The sequence below is a fragment of the Canis aureus genome, chromosome 26 (genome assembly GCF_053574225.1).
Source record: "Canis aureus isolate CA01 chromosome 26, VMU_Caureus_v.1.0, whole genome shotgun sequence".
In the NCBI taxonomy this organism is placed as follows: Eukaryota; Metazoa; Chordata; class Mammalia; order Carnivora; family Canidae; genus Canis; species Canis aureus.
This window is the reverse complement of record NC_135636.1, coordinates 37,913,902-37,937,401: the sequence shown is the minus strand read 5'-3', so window position 1 is coordinate 37,937,401 and position 23,500 is coordinate 37,913,902. Positions and strand designations below refer to the sequence as shown.

The 23,500-nt window shown below is 38.2% G+C and overlaps 1 protein-coding gene across 4 annotated transcripts in view; it reads right to left on the bottom strand.

The window, feature by feature from the left end:
- The window catches only part of STK4 (serine/threonine kinase 4), an 87,627-nt gene that overhangs the window by 44,713 nt on the left and 19,414 nt on the right, over positions 1–23,500 (bottom strand). For all 4 annotated transcript variants that reach the window (XM_077873311.1, XM_077873312.1, XM_077873313.1 and 1 more), the window contains exons 5-9: positions 23,129–23,293; positions 19,065–19,232; positions 18,032–18,169; positions 15,054–15,182; positions 14,098–14,284 (exon numbers count right to left, since the gene is read on the bottom strand). In XM_077873311.1, the coding sequence (XP_077729437.1) occupies positions 14,098–14,284; positions 15,054–15,182; positions 18,032–18,169; positions 19,065–19,232; positions 23,129–23,293 (787 nt within the window). The remainder of the gene's footprint in view (positions 1–14,097; positions 14,285–15,053; positions 15,183–18,031; positions 18,170–19,064; positions 19,233–23,128; positions 23,294–23,500) is intronic.

Genomic DNA, 23,500 nt, shown 5'->3' with positions numbered 1-23,500 from the left:
TTCCAATCTACAAAAAGAGGCCACTGGATCAATACTTCTCATGTTCCTTTGCAGCTCTGAAAATTTCACAATTCTATGAGTTGGCAGTAGCTTATGAAAACATATTTGTGCTCAGTTACCAATAACCACTGAAAAACAGTTCTTATCTCCAGAGGGATCATGACACTTGATAACCTCTGATCTAAAATATGGCTCAGGGGTGCCTGCATGGCTCAGTCAGTTGAGTGTCTGACTTTTAGTTTCAGCTCAGGTCACAATCTCAGGATCCTGGGTTCAAGCCTACATTGAGCCCCACATTGGACTTCCATGCTCAGCACAGAGCCTGCTTGTCTCTCTGCTCCTCCCCTCGCTCACCCATGTTCTCTTTTGAATAAGTAAATAAAATCTTTAGTAGGGGATCCCGGGGTGGCTCAGCGGTTTAGCGCCTGCCTTCGGCCCAGGGCGTGATCCTTGAGACCCAGGATGGAGTCCTGCATGGAGCCTGCTTCTCCCTCTGCCTATGTCTCTGCCTCTCTCTGTGTGTCTCTCATGAATAATAAATAAAATCTTTTAAAAAAATCTTTAGGGGATCCCTGGGTGGCGCAGCGGTTTGGCGCCTGCCTTTGGCCCAGGGTGCGATCCTGGAGACCCGGGATCAAATCCCACGTCGGGCTCCCGGTGCATGGAGCCTGCTTCTCCCTCTGCCTGTGTCTCTGCCTCTCTCTCTCTCTCTCTGTGTGACTATCATAAACAAATAAAAATTAAATAAATAAATAAATAAATAAATAAATAAATAAATAAATAAATAAATAAATAAAATATTTAGTAAATAAATAAATCAAATATGCCATAATTGAGATGTGTATGGGCATAAATCAAAGACCAGACCAAAGCAAAAAATGGGACTTAATAAAATACTTGTGACAAGACTGTCTCTGACTCTTTGAGTTTTGTTGTTGTTAGTGGGGTTATTTTGGAGGGAGGGAAGGAGCAGGGAATAATAAATAATAAAGATATTATCTAGAAATGCTGGTTATAAAAATGTTTTATATAACTAAAGCTGAAGATATGAATGAATGAGCTGGTAGGGGAAGCCAAAACTCAACTGGCAAGAATCAGCATACATTAAAAAAAAAAAAGGTGTATTTGAGATTCCTGAGTGATTCCAGAAATTAGCTGCCTGTATCACAAAACTCTTTATGTGTTAGAGGGCTTCTTGGATTAAGTTTATATGGAGCAGTCAGCACCCCTACTGTGACCAACATTTTGGCACAGTAATTAAATTACAGCACCTGTTCTCACTCTGATTTTATAGATGATAATTATTCTAAATAAGGGGCACCTGCCGCTTTTTCCCATGTTCCTTTTTGGAACATGGCCCAATCGTGGCCAGTCGATTAGGCGTCTGCCTTTGACTCAGGTCATGATTCCATGATCCAGGGATGGAGTCCTGCGTCTGGCTCCCTGCTCAGCAGGGAGTCTGCTTGTCCCTCTGCCCCTCCTTCCTGCTTGTGCATCCTACTACCTGCTTGTGCATCCTACTACCATGTAAATAAACCTGAGCCCGCTGAATGGCAAATACCATGTGAGCTCCAGTCAACAGAGGTCTTCATGAGTCAACCAGCCATGGCCACCATCACAGCAGCTGGCATCAAGCTTGGGAAATAAGCTATATTCACCACTATACCACCACAGCTGCACAGCCAGGCCACTAAATTAGAAGTGGTTTGTTACAAAGTAAAAACTAACCAGATGGTGTCTGTTGTGTCTCCTCCCACACACACACACACACACACCACTCTCTATCTACAAAAAGTTCTATTCTTTGAGAACTCAGGTTCAAATTTAACTAAGGTTTATAGAATACCTTCTAAGTTTCAGGCTGTTTACTCGGTACTTTTGCATGATGTTCCTAACCAAACTTCATGAATAACATGTAAATGAAGTAGGAGGGAGGAAGACCTGCACTTATTAGGCACCAAGTACTAGACGATGTACCATTTCACTTAATCCTCAAATCTTTAGAGGTATGTGTTATTATTCCCACCTTACAGATGAGAAATTTGCCTAAAATTATGTAGTTCATTATTAACAAGGACAGGACTGAACCCTGATCATCAGATTTTAGGTTTGGTGAGCTGCAAATCTTATATTGCAAATTTTCTGACATCAAAATGAAAACTCTTTAAAAAAAAAAGAAAAAAGAAAACTCTTGACATGTCAGAACTGCCATTGAGTGTAGAATGAGTAGGGGAATGGAATTTTCCCAGTAACCTTATCTTTGAACTTTTCTTTAGCCCTCCTGAGCTAGATGATCAAGTGTGTTGGACAATAGCCTGTCAGTACTGAGAAGCATAACAGAATCAGTCCAAGCTGATTAAAGGCAATGCTGTCCCCAGGGCTTCAGATGGCTGGTGGGCTTTCTGTTTCAATGTGAGCCAGGGTATTTTTTCAGACGTATCCCAGGAAATAAAGACGCTCAGCTGACTGATAATGCCAAAAACCTGAAGCTATGGGGGGACTGGACAGAGCAGAATAGTCTAATTTTCCAAACAGCTGTCCTTTGCTCTGATTCTTTTATCTGACACAGGAAGTGCATGAATTCCTATACTATGACTGACTCATTTTTCTTTGTAAGCAGCACATGGTAAGCTCAATGGACAATCTGTCTAAGCTCACAGACCAGGAGTTAATTCCCATATTCATTTTTCTTTGGAAAATGCTAAAAACAGAAGGACCCAATAACCCAATGTCTATCAGCTGGAGAATGGGTAAATAAAATATGGTATAACCATACAAGAGAATATTATTCCACAATGAAAAGGACTGAAGTACTCACATGGGCTACAACACAGGATGAACCCAAAAAGTATTATGCTAAGTGAAAAGAGCCACTCACAAAAGACCACTATTCCATGACTCTACACGAATTCAGGACAGGCAAATCTGTAGAGACAGGAAGTAGATTAGTAGCCAGCCACCTAGGCCCGTGGGGTGAACGGGTGGGATGTCAAGTCACTGCTAATGAGTATGGAGTTTCTTCTGCTGATGACCAGAATTCTCTAAAATCAGAGCATCAACAATATAGAGTATCATCCATACAATGGGATTATTCAGCCATAAAAAGGAATAAAGTGCTGACAGATGCCACAACATGGATCAACCTTGAAAACATTAAGTGGAAGATGCCAAACACAAAGGCCACATTTTGTAGGAGTTCATTTACATAAAATGTCCAGAATAGGCAAACCCATAGAGATAGAAAGCAGATGAATGGCTGCCTGGGAAGAGGGGCAGAGGAGGTCATAAGAAGAGACTGCTAACAGGATTGTGGGTTTTGGCGGGGGCATGAAGAAAATGTCTGAAATTCAACAGTGGCTATGGTTGCACAACTTTGTTAATACACTAAAACCTCACAGGACTGGATCATTAAAATGGTGATTTTTTATGATATGTAAATTATAGCTCTCTTTTGTGAATCGCATCTCAATTAAAAAAATACATCTTTAAAAACTACATTGTGGTGATGGGTGCACAACTCAGTAAGTATACTAAAATCCACTGAACTGTATACTTTAAAAGAATCAACTACATGATATGTGAGTTATAGATCAATAATTCAATTTTTAAAAAAGAAGAAAGACCCCTGTCCTCTACAATCTACTTTGATTTTTGGATTCATACAAGGTATGACACAATGCCAGGGTAGTCCTAACTGGGACAGAGCTTGACCAAAGACTGAAGCCACCTTTGCCTTTGGAGTGACCACCCGGTTGACATTGAACTTTATGTCCTTTCATGTTCATATTCATTTTTATAAGACTGACAATACGTAAAGCATAATGGTCACTACTCTGTCCTTAATTTCCACAATAATAACTCTTTTCTACCTTAATAGTAATTAATTTTGTTTAAAATTAGAGAAGTAGAGTCTGCATTTTTTTCTGTTTCATATACAAATATTTGTGAGGAAAAAAATAAGTTTTTTTTTCGAGTAATCCCTCAAATGTTTTCTTCTGGCTTGGAATAATATGCCTTATCAGAGGATTGTTCGTTTTGATTTTTAATCTAACCTTTATTAAACTTTGTTTTTGTGTGATTTTTGTTTTTGTTTTTGTTACTGGGCACTTAAGTGCTTTCCACGTAGTAACTCATTTTATTACACAAGTTATTATCCAAGTTTCTATGTCTGCTCATAAATATTCCTCTGAAGGCTCTTTGAAACCACTAAGAACCGCTGGAATCATCAGTTATATGATTCCCTGGAGGCCAACCGGAATAACTCTCCTAGTTAACTAATTTTGGCAATTGCCTCTATGTAAATCAACGTGACTTCTGGGCAGTGGTCCTTACTTCCTTAAGTCTAGTGAGCTGCCACATATCTATTCAAAGAGATCTAAATTCAAATTTCAAAAGATTACTAACTAGAGCAATAGAGGTAGCACATTTAAAAAGATACAGAAGGTTGACAAGTAAGAATGATCCATACCTTGGTTATTACAAACATTTCCTAACTGGTCTTCTCTTTTCTGGCCTTTTCAAACTCCACATCATCCCACTGACTCTCCTAAAAAATCATCTTGTTCTATTACTTCTCTGATCAAAATATCTTTATATTACCCTATTTACTACCTGCTGAATCAGGTTCAAACTTCTTTCTGTGGCATTCAAAGTCCTTCAATGTCTGGTCAAAACCCACCTCAGCCAAAATGAATATTCAATATATATATTTACATTTCTGACTTTGCACTTGCTAAAATAGCCTCACTCAGGCTGCGCATCTAAGTCCTTTGTTTTCCTTCTCACAAAACCTTTAATACTTGTCTGTACCACTTGCCCAGCATTTGGCCTAGTATTATACCACCTTCAATACATAGAGGTCCTATATTCTCAACTAAGTTATGTCAACATCAAATATCATAATCTGAATCATGCAGAGTAACGTCCCAGGCATACAAGGAATGACAAAGAATAGTTACAGTACAGCAGGCTCTCCATAAATATTAGGTAATGGCAATGACAAATGTCATCCTTCCCCTTTAAACCTATAAATTCCTGGTCAGCAACAATGCCTCATTTGGCTTTTGTACATTACACAGTAACGACATAAGTGACTACCTAATAAATACTTTTTGGCTGGCATTAGATATTTATGTTAATAAATAGATTCCAAGTTGATGTTTCTTACAGCATGAACATTTAAGAGAAGCACCTACTTTTTCTATATCGAGCCATTTAAGTTGATCAAAATACATCTCCATTCCTTTGCTGAACAAGAGTAGGCAGGTCAGAACAGCTTAGAGCACCAGAGAAATACATTCCCCTAATCAGTCAGAACTGATTTATCTGCCTCTTAGGCATTAGAGCCAAAGCATATCTTTTAGGACTCACTTTCCCCTGTTCTTCATTACTTTCATGCTACTGCTCTCTCTTAGAAAATACACTTCCCACATGGCTATTCTTGGCTCTCCTTTTACCAATTTAACTATAACGGAGCACCTTTATCTTCCCAAAAATATAGACCTTGAGCCCTTCACCCAAGTCACACTGAGATCTGGTACTTTCATATCCTAATATGTGGTCTGGCAGGGTGTTTCAAATGAATTTTCAGGCACCATGTGTCTGTGCTTTTTGGCTCATCCCAAAAGAATCAAGAATGTTAATGGTTTCCAAAGATAAAATTGAGCCCAACATCTGGACACAATTAGAAAAACTGCACAAACAATTAGGATTTAGTCTCAATTCAGGATGACCTTGACTTATTTGTGCAATTGTGAGAAAAGACTAAGGACCAAGAGTCTGCTCTTTTAGTGCAAATCCCACCCAGGAGAAAGCTTATGATAAGTGCATGGTGAACCACAACTATCTTTTGGGGAGAGAAAAAAAAATCGAGTCAGTAATAAATTCCACAGTATTAAGATAACAGTTTGAAACTTAACAAAGGAAGGCTCAGGTAAATCCAAAGCCTAGCCTCTTTAAAATCTGCCATCGTGTATTTTGAGCTATTTAACAGATTCTCAATGCACCTGTATCTTATTGCCAAGGAATGTGAAACACACACACAGTCACTCTCTTTCTTTCACTACACACATTTTTAAAACATTACGGAAACTGACAAAATAACCTTCCTTTAGATCAATCATTTTCATGCCAGTTGCACAGGCAAAGAGGTGGTGTTTACAAAACACCATTAATACCAAGAATGAAACATAAAAACATAGCAAGCAAGAGAAAAGGAATGAGGATGAGAAAAGCAGCCTTGGTCCAATTAAAAAGCCACTGTCATTCATCAGGAGACTCATAAATGTATATTACTTACCATTTTTAAGCATTTACAGACTTAGTATTTTATTTATTATTTTATATCATCTTAACAGTACTATGAAGTAGGAACTTTTATGCCGCATTTTTTCAGACTATGGAAAAAGGCTCAAAGAAGAGGGAAGTAACCTGCTGAGGCAGAATGAAGTATGTAAGATTCTGAGCAAGTTTCAAAGCAAAGACTGAATCCAAAGATTAATGTTCTTTCCACAGTCCCCTTTTCTTTCTCTTACCTTTATTAAGAGATACATTTCTAACAAAACGAAACGTTTTAAAGTTTTAGCTTTGGTGCCAATGCATGCAACACTCTCAGACACTGCAGAAAGTGGCAAAAACACATACAGATGCGTAATATTGTCCAACAATAGTTTTAAACACCCTGAGGGGATCAGAAATTGTATAGTAAGGCTATTGTGGTAAAATAAATGTTAAAATACCTGCAGTACTTTATGTCTTATTTACCACCCTTGCAAAATGCTATCATTGGGGCCAGGGAGAATGAGATAGGGAACACACGAGGGAAGCAATGTTTAAACAATCCCCTCTAGACAACTGCAAGTGTAAAGAAACTAGGCTTTGAGTCAAGAATTTCCATCTTCTGCAACTCCGAAATTAGTATCTGATGGACGGTGCTGAAATAAAGTCATTTCAACAAGAGCTTGGGCTTTGGTTTTGACATGAGGAAACTTATGGCAACAATTAGGGCCTTCATGAGACTTAGGAACTTCTGGGGAACTACAAATGCACAGTGTTTTCACCACATAATACTATCACAGGAATTTGCCCAAACCATGCTCTTGAGTTGTCTTAACATAAGTATGCCACTCGCTTTAAAATCCTATTTCCAAGAGATTAATGTGGCCATTGCTCTAGAATAAAAATGGGAAGTTTCTGAATGATATGTTAGTTTTAAACAGAAACCACCCACTCACTCCCTTTTCACAGAGTCTAATTTGAAAGGCTTGAGTCAGAACTTGGGCCACTGGGAGACTGAAAGATTGATGTCATGGACTCAAGCCTTTCAAACAAGAATGCCCACTACCACCTCTACCCTTCAACACTGTACCGGAGGCCTTGGTAAGAAAGAAAAATATATAAGGATCAAAAGAAAGAAGTAAGACGGACTTCTGGGTAGTGTGGAAACAGATTAGTGAAAACTAAAGAGGCAACAAAACTGTAAGCTGCCATTGTTAATATTTACTTTGATATGCAAATAACATCCCCCAAGTCACCACCACACCAGAATTTTAAGTTTTAACATTTTATTTAATTCCTTGGTTAGTCATTTTAGCTCATGATGGTTGCAAAATTACATCCATGGTGCCGTGCTGCAGAAAGAAAGCGTCAGTTCTGGTGAAGGTCTACTGAGAAATCCGGGAAGAGAGAGAAAAAGTTTAAACTATTTTGAGACATTTTGGCAGACTTCCGTCTTATTTGAATTTTGCCAAGTATGAGGTACCCAATTTCCTACCTAAATCAAATAAAGACACTGTCCTAGTGTTGCTGCGCTTACTTAAAATAGATTTTAAAATAAATAAACGACAGTCTTGATGGAGAATAAAGCCTACCACAGAAAGGGGATTTGTGAATGTGGATGGGGACACCGTTCTAACCATGATCTGTCACAGAGCTCCCTCTACTGGTCCAGAAAAGGCACAACAATCCTGACATGGACCTAGAACCTCTCCTGTCACTTCAGATCTTCTAGCAGCGTTCTTCTATAGCCTTTACCAAAAAAAAAAAAAAAAAAAACACACTTATGTACACAAATAGAAGAAATCTTCCCAAATCCCCATACTGATATTTTATCATGGTTTTTCACGGTTCTTAACAGATGTTCCTGAGGTCTCTTTGTAAAATGGCCAGATCTCACTCCCACTCGGATCCCCTCCCCCAGCTACAACTGGATTCTTTATTGTATATTCAGATATACACAACTGAAACTCCCTCAGATGGAACACACCATTAAGCCCATCATCGGAGCAGGACCCTTTTGAGAACCATTTGTCCTTCTCTTCTGGACTCCTGGGGAATTGTAGAGTATCCAAACAACCAGCAAGGTGGGGTACATTATTGCAGGCTGAGGCTCACCAACATATAATCTGTAACATGAGCCTCAAAAACTTAATAAAGAGGCTCTGCTGAAGTGGAATAGAACATAATAAGCTTTGAAATCAAACATATCTGGCTTCAAGCCTTGGCTCTCCTATTACTCACTATGTGATCACAAGCAAGTTACTTAATCTTTTTGCAATTTTGTTTCTGCTGCAATAAAATGGGAGGTGGTTCATGATTAATATATGAAATGTTCACAAAGGATTAAGCACAATGCCTGATATATATTAAGGGCCTAATCATTAATGATTATTATTAACAGTTATAATGCCTAGTCTCCTGAGTATAATAAACAAATCATATATAATACATGATTGGTTCTAAAAAAAAGTATATCTCTGGGATCTCCTCAGAAGCCAATATGTGACTTAATTATGAGTTTTGTTGCACATTAGATCTAATGCCCATTAATGTAAGGGTGGGCGGCTTCCAAAACAAACTGGAAGTTCCGTGTAATAAAAGGAGCATACACTCTGAACTTGTTCAGCTTATCAGCACTGGCATTTACTAGCCATGTGACCATGAGCAAATAACAACCTCTCTATAAAGTTTTCCCTGGTAGGGAAAGTACAGGCATACCATCACTATAGACAGGTCAAAATGGCTGAATGAGCTGAAGCACTAAATGTCCCCACTCCTGCTCTAAACACACAAAAATCCAAGACTTAACAAAACAGAAATATTATGGTCCTCAAAACTAGAATAGGAAACTCTGCAAATGGAAAAAGCAACAAAGGAACACACAGCACTGAAGTGAATGGCCCGCTGGGAAAACTAAAACATAGAGACTAGTTTTAAACCTGATGAGGGAACAGGAACCAGGATACTGACAGGAGCCAAGACATATCTATAAAAAGGAAGCTAGAACGCAACCCCCAGCACAAAGATAGAAGCCATGACAAACTCTAACCACAAGCTCAAGGACATGGCTTAGGAATGGCTTCTGCCCATGTGAGGAGTGGAAAGAATCAACTTCTAGGAAGGTAATTTCCTTGGCTGTATCACAAGCACACTATAGAAATGAGAAATAATCTAAAGATTCCACTGGAATGAAATACCCCTTAGGGCCTTGCTGGGATACCTATGCAACTCAAGGAACATTAGAAACTTCCAAAGAAGATACTTCCCACTGAATATAACCACACAAACAAAAATCACAAAGTATAAAAAAAAATCTCACAGTATAAGAGATAGCAGACACAATAAACAGCAGAAATTAGATCCAACAACTCAAGATAACAGATTGATCTAAAAAATACCTACAAGGCATACAAGGACCTAGGTCCTCAGTCAGTTAAGTGTCCAACTCTTGGTTTTGGCTGGGGTCACGATCTCGAGGTTGTGGGATTGAGCCCCACATTGAGCTCTGCACTAAACTGAGCATGAAGCCTGCTAAGGATTCTCTCTCCTCTCCCTCTGCCCCTCCCCTGCTTATGTTTGCTCTCTTCCACATAAATACATGAAATCTAAAAAACAAAACAAAACAAAACTTCTAGGAAGCAAAAAAATTTATCCATGGAAATAAACTTGTCTGGGTCAAACCACTGATTCGATGTGGCTAAAAAAAAGAATGACAGAGTTAGAAAATAAATCTAGAGAAAACACCCAGAAAGTGGCACAGAGATTTAAAACATGGGAAATAAAAAGGAAAAATGGATATAAAGGAAGAAATCAAGTGTCCTGATAGCTGCTATTAGTCTTGTGGAATGTGAAGTGGTATAAACTTCAGAGGACACAGTATGGCAGTCTCACAATAGGACAAATACACATGAAACTATTCAAATACTTCTGAAAACTTATCCTAGGAATACTAAAAAGAAGGAACATTTATATGCAAGATGTTCCCTGCAGAGTTATTTATAACAGTGAAAAATTAGGAACAACCAAAATGTCCAGCAACAGGTAAATGATTTAAAAAAAGTTAAGTATGAAAAATGAAAACAGGGACTTTGCAGCGACATGGAAAATGCATACCCTTATTAAGTGAAAATAATCAGAAAACAGAGTATCTACGTAAATTATTACTATTATTATAAGAACCATACAGGCACATGCTCAAAAACAGGCCTCCAGTGCTTCATCTCATTCAATCATCTTGACCTGTCTATAGTGGTATGTCTTCAGTTCAATATTAGTCATGTTATACAACCTTTATAAAGGTGTGGACTATTTGAACCATAAAGGACAATGAAAGTACATAAGTTTCATAATTCTTTAATTTTACTGATTAAGGCACGAGGAGGCCCGTACAAGGAAAGTGACTTCTCCAAAACAACACAAATTGCTAGATCTGAGCCAAGCCTGGTCAGATACTTTCCTTTAAATGTTTAAAACTAATTCTAAAGAAATGGAATGATATCTGAGATTTACTTTAAATTAACTGAATTTATTTTCTTTGAGGAGGCTGAAATATGATGGGTAGTGAATTAATCAGGTTTGAAACTGGGTGACAGGACACTGGGGTCATTCATGGTATTAATTTGTGCAATTATGTATGTTTTAATTTCTCATGACAAGAAGTTTAACTCCTAAAACCATAAATGGTAAAGATCTCAAAGTAAGTGGCAAATCTGTCAAACCTGTGGCCTAAAAACTGAATTAAAAGACCTGTAGCAGATTAATGATGAACTGAGTTTATTTAATGTCACTCAGATGTGATTGCTGCGGTTTTTAAACAGTTTTCCATCATGACTATAAAAAAGAGGCATGTTTCTCATTAGACATGCTAAGCCATCCAAGCTCAGAAACTGAACAAACAACCCACTGAATTAATTAGCACTTTAAATACATTTGGAAAATTACATTTGGAATAAAATTAATTCTTTAAATAAAAAAAGGGCAGATTTTCCGTAACATGTGCATGCACCACACATGTTATTGGGCCAGCCTCCTTACACTATAAGCGATTATAATCATCTGTATGATTAAAGCCCTTAAGACAAGTAGAAGAAGATAAAGCACCAGAGTTCGTGAAAAGACTAGAGGTCAGCAGCTCCCAACTATGAAACAAACTTTCCTAACAAATCACACTGGCTACTGAAAAGAAAAAGAAAAGAAAAAGAAAGAAAAAGAAAAAGAAAAAGAAAAAAAAAGAAAAAGAAAAAGAAAAAGAAGAGAAGAGAAGAGAGAAAAAAGAAAAAAGAAAAAAGAAAAAAGGAAAGAAGGAAAGGAAAGGAAAGGAAAGGAAAGGAAAGGAAAGGAAAGGAAAGGAAAGGAAAGGAAAGGAAAGGAAAGGAAGAAAGGAAAAGACAAGCTAAATTTAGTACATAGCATTCACTTGACAATTTACATAACACCAAATGTATATCTAGGGTGTTCTGATCTCAAGTGCAGGGGATGAAACACACCTAAGAACACTGAATGAGGTTAGAATTTAAAGGGACTAGCAAGGTGACAATGTTTTTATAAACTCTTATAAATATTCATTTTTAAGGCCATAAAAAGTGAGAAGAAGAAAGAGGGAGGGGGCAAAAAAAAGTTCTTAAAGTAATCCAAAGTTCGAAGCCCTAGTTTATAGGACACACAATGACACCAGCAGTATTTTTGGTCAGACTTCTTTACTGAAAATAACTTTAACTTTAAAAATAATAACTTTAGAAAATAATAACTTTTCTAATAACTTTAGAAAATAAATAAAATTTAACATACTAATGATCCTATTACCAATTATATTTACTTTTAATAACTGATTTATTTACCCCCAGCTGTTGCAATACTTTTTTACAGTCTTTCTCCTAAGTACACATTAACATATGTTAATTTATCTTTTTACTTTTGTAAAACTGGGGAATGCTATAATTCTGCTTCCTTCTTTTCTCACTTTACAACATATCATAAGTATTTTCCTAACTCACAAAGTATTGTCCCAAAACAGGATTTTTAATATTTTTGTATTGTATAATTAGTCCCCCTTATGGATGTATCATAATTTATTTGACCAATCATCTATTAAACATTTAAATTAATCCAATTTTTTTTTTACAATTATAAGTAACATATCTGGAAAAATTCTTAAATATAATTTCTCTATCTTCAATTATTTTCTTGGACCTGATTCCTAGAAGTGGAATGTACTGGATCAAAGGTCTGAACTTTTTAAACTCCTGATGCATACTACATTCCAGAAAAGTTATACCAATTTACACATCCATCAACAGCACTATTACTCTTTCACCACCTGTACCCCTCTGACCAGAATCCTAACACAGATAATGAGTCTTGGCCCCAAAAGAGAAAAAAGAAAAATAGAAAACCTTTTCTCTTCATAAACAAAGACTTGATTATAAACACATAGACCTGAAAGGTGAAAAGCAGAGTGGGCTGCCTGGGGCCCACAGCCTAGACTGGCTTGCTCCAGTCACGATAAATGGGCTATGGCTCCCCTGTGCTGATCTACCCTTCTCTTGCCTATAGGACTCTGTGTTACACTGCTCCCTCTGTGGAACACCTCCACCCACCCTACTCCCTGCCAACCTTCCTGCCTTCTCCTTCAGAAATTCTTCAGTAATCCCTAATCCAGACTGAATACTCTCATTCTGCTTTACCAAGCCCCTGGATTAGCTCTATTTTAGAACTTGTTTCATACACTGACGTGTCATTAATTAGTGGTCTGTCCCCCACACAAGACAACGAATTCCTTGGGTGCAAGGACTGTTTTTTCAGCATCTAGCAAAGTACTTGAATACAGCATTGAAGAAAAATTCATGAAATGAATTAATCACAAAGCAAAGGGTCTAGAGCAGGGGTCACAAAACTTTTTCTGTCTATAAAGAACCAGAGAAAAGCAGTGAATGGCCCCATTTCAGGCTTTGGGGGCCATACAGTCTCTGTCACAACTGGTCACTCCGCCTCTGTGGTACAAAAGCAGTCAAAGACAGTATGTAAATGAATGGATATGGCTATGTTCCAATAAAACTTTATTGCCAAAAGCAGGTAGTGGGCTGGATTTGCCCTGTGAACCATAGTTTGACAGTCCCTGTTTAAAGGAAGGACTTTTAAACTTTAAAAAGGGGGGGGGATGGACAGATTATAAAAAGATCATAATGACTTAAGCCTATGCAAAGCTCAGACTAAAATGTGCATCCAGAGCTCAATTAGTACCATTTGTATCCCCAATTCCTTTCCTCTGTGATACAGAGATTAAGGGAAGGGAAGCAACAGAGGAGCAGAGTGGCAGACAGCACCCTGAGAGCCAAGCACCAGTGTCAGGACAAGGCCACAGGCCAAAAAGGAGAGTGGGATAAGATTTCAACTAGAAGGGACTTGATAGGATTTTCAAAGCTGTACAGTCATCCTGACTACAGACTGAGTATTGGTAAACCTGGGTTAGATCCACAGAAAACAGAAATCGACTGAAGATACCAATAGTAAATAGCTCAGAATCACATCCCATTTTGAACTATGTATCAAAACAATACAAATATATTTGCCTCCACAGATCAAAGAAAAGGAGAAAATGACAACATTCGATGAGAGGTGGCTATTCCAACTCAAAAGAAAGACCTTCCTCATTGCTGATGCTTTCTTGCCTCTGATGCCTCAGGCCAGCTCTCCCCTCCTGCACCCACCCCTGCACAATCAGAAAGTGACTCCAGCCTGAGTCCATGTGGACCATGAGAGCTTGTTTTCTCTGGAATTTGCAGGGGTTGTCTGAGAAGGGAGTATATTTAACCAGAGCCTTACTTTTCATGGTCCCTTCCTCTTCCTCATCCTCTGTGTTGATCACCATGGTGCCCAGCTGTGATGGCAATGTGTCCCCGTGCTCAATCATAGTGCTGGCCCCATCACTTGTGGTGCTGGCTACCCGGACGGTGCCCATCTCATCACCTGCTGCTCGAACCATTGTGCCAGAGTCCATCTCATCCTCCTCCTGTGAGAGGACAAACCTCAAATCAGGGCTAACTGGATTGAAAGGTTTTGAATTATTATTCATCTCGGGGCAAGCATTTCTGGATTTGACGCTGATTGGGATTCTAGACCCACAGAACTGAGGGTCTTAGAACCTACTTAACCAAAGAAGACCACAAAGTCAGGCAAGCAAGAGCCAGAAACATCCTCCCCCTCTCCCCCTCCTATATCCTCTTCAAAGTTTTATAACAGAGGGGCATCCGGCTGGCTCAATCAAAGGAGCCCTCAACTCTTGATCTCAGGGCAGTGAGTTTGAGCCCCACATTGGGTGGGGAGATTATAAATAATTTTTTTTCTAAAAAAAAGGGGGGTTTACAACGTAGATCTAAGAAGCTGAGGTGCACACCCTTGGAATCTCAGGCTTGTGAGGGAGTCCATGAGTGTAAAATCTACATTTTAGTATGGATCCTTGATTCTCCAAAAGGGCACACAAAAAAACAAATCTCCGATCCGAGCATTCGTTTTTCCGAATAAAAAAATTGAAGAAAAAAATAAATTAAATTGAGAAAATGATATGGGGCAAAACAGTAAAATTTGAAAGTGTCTTAGGAAGCGCTATAAGAAGGCCAGCCTCAGCAAGACATTACCAGTGGCCAGGACAGGACATAGTCATTCAGGAAGTGTCTTCAGCTCCAGGCGGACTTGTTAGCCCCTACTCATCTCAACTGACCCGGCAATCATAAAATAACATGCATTCATGCCTGAGGCCCACAGCACTGCCTGCCACTCACGGAGTTCTCTTCATCATCCTGGTCCACCTCCCGCTGCTGGGCTTCCTGGCGTTTCAGCTTCACATCCATGGCCTCGTTAATTAAGTCCCGCAGTATTGACACTCCCTTGGCACTTTTGACAAACGGGTGCTTAAAAGAGAAAGTAGACAACACTGGCAATGGTTTATAGGGCACCAGTGCATACACAGTACCCAGCACACAGTAGGTACTGGATAATAGCTGCTTAATCAACAAATCTCATCTTTCTCTATTTTGGGTAATAGCTGTGAAACCACACTCACTCTATCACTCTGACTGCACATTCAGGCTTTGCCCATCTTTTTCAGCCTGGCTGCAAAGTCTCTGTTTCTGTCTGCCAAATCTAGAGATTTTCAACAGAGTGGTACCACCCCCTAGAGGAAGTTTTCTAAACATGTTGGGAGCTTGTCACCATGTTTGGAGAACACCAATGGTGTGTGAGGAAAAGCAGGGACACCAGCACTCCTTCCAAGTGTGGAAGAGTCCTGCACAACAACGAACTGGGGCACTTTGTGCACACCTTTCAAATGTCTCAGAGTATATGTATACTTTAGTAAATAATACCAAAAATGTTTTTCAAGAGACAAGCAAAAAGTCCGGTAATTTAGGGGATGATTTTGGAGGGGGCTTAAATGTCATAAAGACATTGTTTAAATATCAGTGAACAATTTATTCATCCCGTTTATTCCTTCCATACAATGTACTACACAGCATTTCTGACAAAGTTAGATAAAAAGGGATTTTAACACAAAAGCATAGTTACTACAGAAATACTAAAACTGGTCACTAATATCTAACAGATGTAAACTCAAATATCAATCAGCAAAGATACTTGAAACACAAGGATACTGTGGAATTTCACTTATAAAAAAAAGGCTTGAATATTATTAATATTAGCACTACCTTACAATTTTCTTATCTTGCTTGTTGTACAAGGAATCCATGCTGTGAAAGTTACCTATGGAAATTCCTTTTTTTTTTTTTTTTTTGAGATTTCATTTATTTATTCATGAGAGACACACACAGAGAGAGAGAGAGAGAAGCAGAGACAGAGGCAGAGGTAGAAGCAGGCTCCATGCAGGGAGCCCGACGTGGGACTCGATCCCGGGTCTCCAGGATCATGCCCTGAGACAAAGGTGGCGCTAAGCTAAACCGCTGAGCCACCCGGGCTCCCAACATATGGAAATTCTTTTTGAGGGGTTTCCTGTTGTCTTCTCAACTTATTCTGTGTTGTCCCCAGTGTTTCTCTTTGAAACTCGTTCTCTATCGCCCAGCACCCACCAGAGGATATGGTCTCTAAATGTTTGTAAGTACTCAAACTGAGAGAATGCCTCAGCATGTGCTGGGGCTGCAAAAAAGATTTCCATAAAACCACCAATACCCCATCCTGGCAGGAAAAGAATGTGCCAATACACTTAGAAATAAGAGCCAGCTCATTTGGAAGAATATCATATTTCCTTGTTCTCTCTTCTCTTCATTTGGAAAAATCTATGACTATTTCCCTCTTCTTATCAGATACAAATAAGCCTGGTCTGTTATTATTTAACATCATTTTTATGCTAGCATCTACCCATTCATTGTCCTATATAGCTTGAATAGAATGATTTCTGTTCTTACTGCTTCTAAATCTAAACTCATTTATGGGGGACGCCTGGGTGGCTCAGTGGTTGAGTGTCTGCCTTTAGCTCAGGTCATGATCCCAGAGGCCTGGGATCCAGTCCTGCATAGAGCTCCCCACAGGGAGCCTGCTTCTCCCTCTGCCTATGTCTCTGCCTCTATCTCTGTGTCTCTCATGAATAAATAAATAAAATCATTAAAAAAATAAAATAAACTCACTTATGGTTCTAGGTCCAGGTATATAACTATCTCATTATATCTGCAGGTTCAGTCAAGCTAGAGCCTATTGCTATACTGACAAATATTTAATTATAAATCTTTATGTCTCCATTATATCATATACATTATACTAGCTCTTTTTAAATTATGAACATAAACAGATTTCATGATTTATGAATTTCAATCCAGAACAGGAGTAGAAGTATTAAATATACATATTGGTTAAAAAAGGGGGAAGAGGAGAAATACTGGGTCTGACACAGCTGAAAACCATTGGCCTAGCCCAAAACAACCATAGATATTTGTCAAATCCACATCATACTACTTTTAATATGGGTAAAACAGCATTCAAAGTTATACACATTATGCCACTTAATCTTCACCATATAAGAGGCAGATAAACTTTGTCTCCATTTTACAGATAAGAAAACTAAAGCAACAGAGAGGTTATATTATTTGCCCCAGGTCACAAAGCTAGTAAACAGGGAGCCAGGATTCAAATCTGGGCAGTGTGATTCCTGAATCCAATCTCCTAATCACTGAGCAGCTGTCCTGCAAACTGTTCCCATCCTTCCAGGCCCACGCTCCGAGGTGACCTGCTCCAGGAGAGCAGTCTCAGTACCGCCAGCCCTAAGTGGCCTCCTCTCATCTGGACCTACAAGGGCACCTACCATTAATCTCAGTTCCTCATCAGAACAGGGTAGATTAGTGGGCACTCCTGCTTTGGAACCTAGAAGACCTAGGCTCTAGTTGCAGCTCTGTTGCTTCTCAGCTGAATGACTTTAAATAAGTTAACCTTTCTAAGCTTCCATTTTTTTCACCTATGAAACTGAAATAATACCCATCCCTCACAGGGCCTCTATGATGATTATATGGCACCCAGCACACAGCAGGTGCTTACTAAATGTCAGTTCCCAGTCTCTGACCCCCACAGAGCCCTCCATTTTCTTGCACTACTGTCTTGTTCAATGATTTAACATTCTCTCCTACTCTGTTAGATTCAAAGCTCCCCAGAGGCAGAGAATGTCTTATACTTCTTTACCATCTCCAAGCAGGTGAGTTGACATCTTTTGGCCAGTACGTGAATGAAACAGAGGGAGGCAGCATCGTGGGGAGACTCATACCTGTAGGAGTTGAGTGGCTGTGGCTCTCTGCTCAGGGCTCTTTACAAGGCATTGCTTCACAAAATCCATGAAGTTATCGGACCATAGTTCTGGCTTTCGAAATGTAGGGGGAGGGTTGGTGGGAATCATAAAGATGGCCTAGTTAAAAAAAAAAAAAAAAAATTGGTTTTCTTGGTAAAAGTGGTGTACTAATAAAAATATGACTAGAGATACCTCTGAAATTGAAAAAAAAAATTTTCCTCTTATCCACTGATAAGCCCATCCAACACCAACAAAAGTCTAAGTGTCTCAAAGTGGGAAGTATGACAATTAGAGAAGTTGATATAGCTCGCTCTCTCTCCCTCTTTCATATGTATTCTTGTCGCCTCAACCTCACGATATCTAGCAAGGTTTTTTTGGTTGTTGCTAACCACTGTACGCTGGCTTTCAAAGTGAAAAGGCAAGAGCTGAGAGAGCATCAATATCCTGACAGTAATCTCAGCCCCACAGTTGTCAAAGTTCCCTCCCCCATAAAGGTCATCATCACCACAGGATATGAGCAGTAACTGCAAGGAGATCATAAACCTGGAAGTCCCACAAATTACAAGGGATTCATTAACCTCCAGGCCAAGCCAATTTAATGTATTTGAAAAAACAAAAAAAAGCCAAAATACCGGAACACCACATTGGAGTTAAATTCTAACTATTTTAAAAAATTAAAACTACTATTTACTGAGTTTCCAATAAAAGAAGAGCCAGAATTTAAAAAAAAAAAAAAAAAAAAAAAAAACCTCTATAATAAGCAGTTTATATTCTTTAAATCTACCAGTAAATCCTCTCACCCTTCCCCACTCCTCCCCCTCAAAAAAGAGGGAACTTATCTTTGAACACATGAGTACTTGAGTTGATCATTGATTACAACTAGTGGAGTCTATACTGACAGTTATCAATTATATACAACTCATTCATTTACTGTTAGGTATCTAAACCAAGTAAGTAAGTAAGTCACTTTCTAATGATGACCAGTAGCTAATCACCCTGCTGGTGTCCTTACCCTCATTGGATGGATATCGGCATATGGGGGCTTTCCCTCAGCCATTTCTATGGCAGTTATTCCCAATGACCAGATGTCTGCCACACAGTTGTATCCAATTTCCTGAATCACTTCTGGAGCCATCCAAAATGGTGTCCCTATCACTGTATTCCGTTTGGCCATGGTATCCTAAAACAGAGAAGGGTAGAGATTAACGTTAAGCTTTAAAACTATCGAGGAAAGGAGACTTTTTGAACAATAAGAAACATCTTGTACTTGGAATATATATAAAAACCATACTCAAGGCATGATCGAGCAGGTCACAAAAAAAATTCAAATGACCTAGAAACATAGAAGACTTTGAATTCTTAAAACACACACATTAAAAAACCCACAAAAATAACAAACACTAAAATGAAGTTGACAAAACTTTCAAAGATTAATAATAACTAGTGTTGGTAACAGTACAGAAAGTCAAGCACTGGGCAGCCCAGGTGGCTCAGCGGTTTAGTGCCACCCTCAGCCCAGGGTGTGATCCTGGAGACCCGGGATCGAGTCCCATGTCAGGCTTCCTGCATGGAGCCTGTTTCTCCCTCTGCCTGTGTCTCTGCCTCTCTCTCTCTCAGTGTCTCTCTCATGAATAAATAAATAAAATCTTAAAAAAAAAAAAAAAGAAAGTCAAGCACTAAAATAGCATTACTAGAGTATAAATCAGTACAAGTTTTTCTGGGCAATTTGGCAATATTTGTCAACTTAAATATCCATATCCTTTGATCTGAATCTTTTTCCAGAAATGTATCCTATATACAGGTACCTAAGATATACACACAAGTGTTAGAAAAATATTTGTAGGAGAGGTGGGAAAAATAAAAAGTAAATAACCCAAATGACCATCTAAAAGGGGGTAAATGAAACCCAATAAATATCCACCGTATTTTTTTTTAATTTTTATTTATTTATGATAGTCACAGAGAGAGAGAGAGAAAGGCAGAGACACAGGCAGAGGGAGAAGCAGGCTCCATGCACCAGGAGCCCGACGTGGGATTTGATCCCGGGTCTCCAGGATCATGCCCTGGGCCAAAGGCAGGCGCTAAACCGCTGCACCACCCAGGGATCCCTCGTATTTTTTTTTTTAAGATTTATTTAAGGGCGCATGAGTGGCTCAGGTGGTAAGTGAACAGGTCTTGATTTCGGCTCAGGTCATGATCTCAGGCTCCGGGGATTGAACCCCAGGTCCAGCTCCCCACTTGGCAAGGAATTTGCTTTTTTCCTTCTCTCTCTGTCCCTCCCAACCTCCCCCACCCTCATTCACTTTCTCTCTCTCAAATAAATATATTTAAAAGATGTATTTATTTATTTGAGAGAGAGAGAGTGCATGTGAGTGGGGGGGGCCGGGGAGGTGGCAGGGGCAGAGGGAAGAATGCTCTCTGCTGAGCATTGAGTGCTGGCTCAATCCCAAAACCCTGAGATCATGACGTGAGCTGAAATCAAGAGTCAGGCCCACTGAGACACCCAGACGCCCCATCCACCATATTTCTTTAAAAAGGAGGCGTGGAAAAAATGTATAAGACATATTATAAAAGGAAAATTAGATGGCAAAATTATATATAATATATAATCATGTTGCATACATTATATGACAAATCAGTAACCAATAATAATAAATACTGTTGTTATATGGCTAGCAAAAGAAAAATCTCAATACACACTGAACTATTAACAATAGTTACACCTAGAAGGTAGAATCACAAAGGACTTTTACTTTCCATCCCATTATTTCTACAACACTCTGATGGTTTACATGGAGATACAGAAAGTGCTATCAAAAAATTAAAAAAGAAAAATCATGTGTATGTGTTTATGTATACATATAATTTTTCTTTTTATTATATACATCAATTTTATAAAATGTATATATAAAGTCTTAGTTTGAGGCTTAAAAAATATGAATCTAGCACACATAGGCAAATAACTATTTGCCTACTTCCCCAGAATGGTGTGGCCTTAATGAAAGAGAACCTTTCCAGAGCTCCTGTATTTTAGGAAGAGGACGATTTTAAACAGAACTAAATATGCAGTAGGAGTCCCCATCATCATCATTCCTGTTCCTTCTGAAATGCCTGTGGCTTCAGTTAGGCTATGCCAGTCAGGAACAAATGACAGGTGATATTTTTAAATTGATCTCACTTTGTTGATTCTATGTAAAAAACTAGCACAGGAACTACCTTAGTGCTTAGTCATTTCCTTTGCTCTGAAACTTAAATTTGCAGTTTTCAAATGGTGGTACTCAAGTTGTTTTTGAGGATTATATCCTTGAAATACTCATCATTTAGAAAAGAGTATTTTGGATACCTAGAAATTTTTTGAAAACTAAGATTAATGAGTGGATACTAACCCAGCCTGATCTGTATTACAAAGTTATACTAATGCATAGCATAACAAGGGAAAATATTAAGTTCAGAACAGACTATGGCTATGTATGTCTGTATTTATACATATACATAAACACACACATATATAACTTGAAGATATAATTAAAATGTTACTCCAAATTACCAAGCAAAGGACAGAAAAGCAACTGGGCATCAGGCTAGTCATTTGTAAAACTCTATACTTAATTTCCTAACTTATACTTTTCACCAAAAAAAGTTCAAATAGGTTGAAAATTTAAATACAAAGCACAAAACCTAGAAAGTACTAAAAGAAAGTATAGATGAACAGCTATATAATGTTAGAGCAAAAAAAGACTTTAAAGGTGACATCAAAGGCAGAAACCATAACATGAAAGGGAGGTGGATTTCCCTATATAAAATTTGGAAACTTTGGTGTTTAAAGAAAAATCATAATGAAAGTAAAAAGATAACTAGCAAACTACAAAAAGATGTTTCAACATATATAACATAGGATTAATAATTTTAATATAACATTTTTAAGTTTTGATTTACCTTTTTCAGCAGATTTTTTAGAAGGTCCAACACAATTAGGAAAATTAAGATGAACAGTTAAGTTCCAAAAGAAGAATTATAAATGGCCAATAATCAAATGTAAAAATATTGTTTCAAAAATGATTTAAAAATACAACTTATTGCTCATTCAGCATTGGCAAATATGAGAGAAAATGAATACATCCTTTTTTTTAAATTAATTATTTTATTTATTTAAGTAGGCTCCACACCCAATATGGGGCTTTAACTCATGACCCTGAGATCAAGGGTCACATGCTCTATTAACTGAGCCAGCCAGGCCCCTCCAAAATGGACACATTCATATATTACAGTTGGGAGCATAAACTGTTCCCTAGAAGCACTTTATGTGTTAACAACAAAATCTTTTGAAAGGTCAGAAATTACAATATGGAATAAGTTTCTGATTTTCTTTTTTAAACAGCAAAGCAATTTTTGTGCCATTGCAATACCTATTAAACTCCCTAATATAATCTAGGCAGATTTAAAAACAAAAACCAAAAAACTCTACCTGATACCAACTCTAAACAAACAAAAAAATATTTTTTCTACTGCCCAAGAAAACTGTTTGATATATTATATTGTTATGAATTTTAGTACTACCTGTCCACCAGAACTGTTTCTATTTTTCTACTTCTATATCATATATACTTAGATATTTTTCAAAACCAAATAATTCTACATTTCCTGTTTTGAAACGTGGTTTTTTTCAATGCCATGCCCTGGTGAGGTGGGAGGAGACTCAAAAGACTATCCTGGAACCGGACAAGGAGAGTGTTTTCAGTAAAGTAAATGCCAACTGCTACCGCGTTGAGATGGTGTTACATCTTATTCTGCAAGGAAAGCAGTTTGGATTGAATTTTTCTTCATTTTGTAAATTTAAACTTCTACTCTATCATTTCTTGTTTCAGCTTTTATTTTTATCAAAGTTCAGTCACGGGACCTAAATGCCAGGAAAGGACCTAAAATAACCTACTACCTCTTTCGCAACTTAGTGGCACCTTCTATAACCTTTTTATGAATACAATGAAATTGCGTATTTTATTTTAAAAAATTACTAAATGAAAACAATTCCTTCTCAGGATAGAGCTGAAAGTTACCAGAAGTAACATTTTTACTTACTGTAAGTTGACCTGCTACCCCAAAATCTGCAAGTTTTGCATGTCCTTCTGTATTTAGCAAAATATTTCCTGCCTTGATATCCCGATGTATTTTTCTCATAAAATGAAGGTATTCCAGTCCCTTAAGTGTTGATTGTAATATTGTAGCTATCTCATCTTCTGTTAACTAAAGAGAATGGAAAATTAAAATTCTATCAGTTTATATCATTTTACATTCAAAAAAGGCAAAAATTAGATCCAAGTGCCCTTCCTAGAATATAAGATCGTATTCAACCTGTGACAGCATTTGACAGCTTACACCATCACTCCATTAACCCCTACTAAAGTTACATCTCCTATCCCATCTCTCCCCAAACATCAGATTCATGTACCT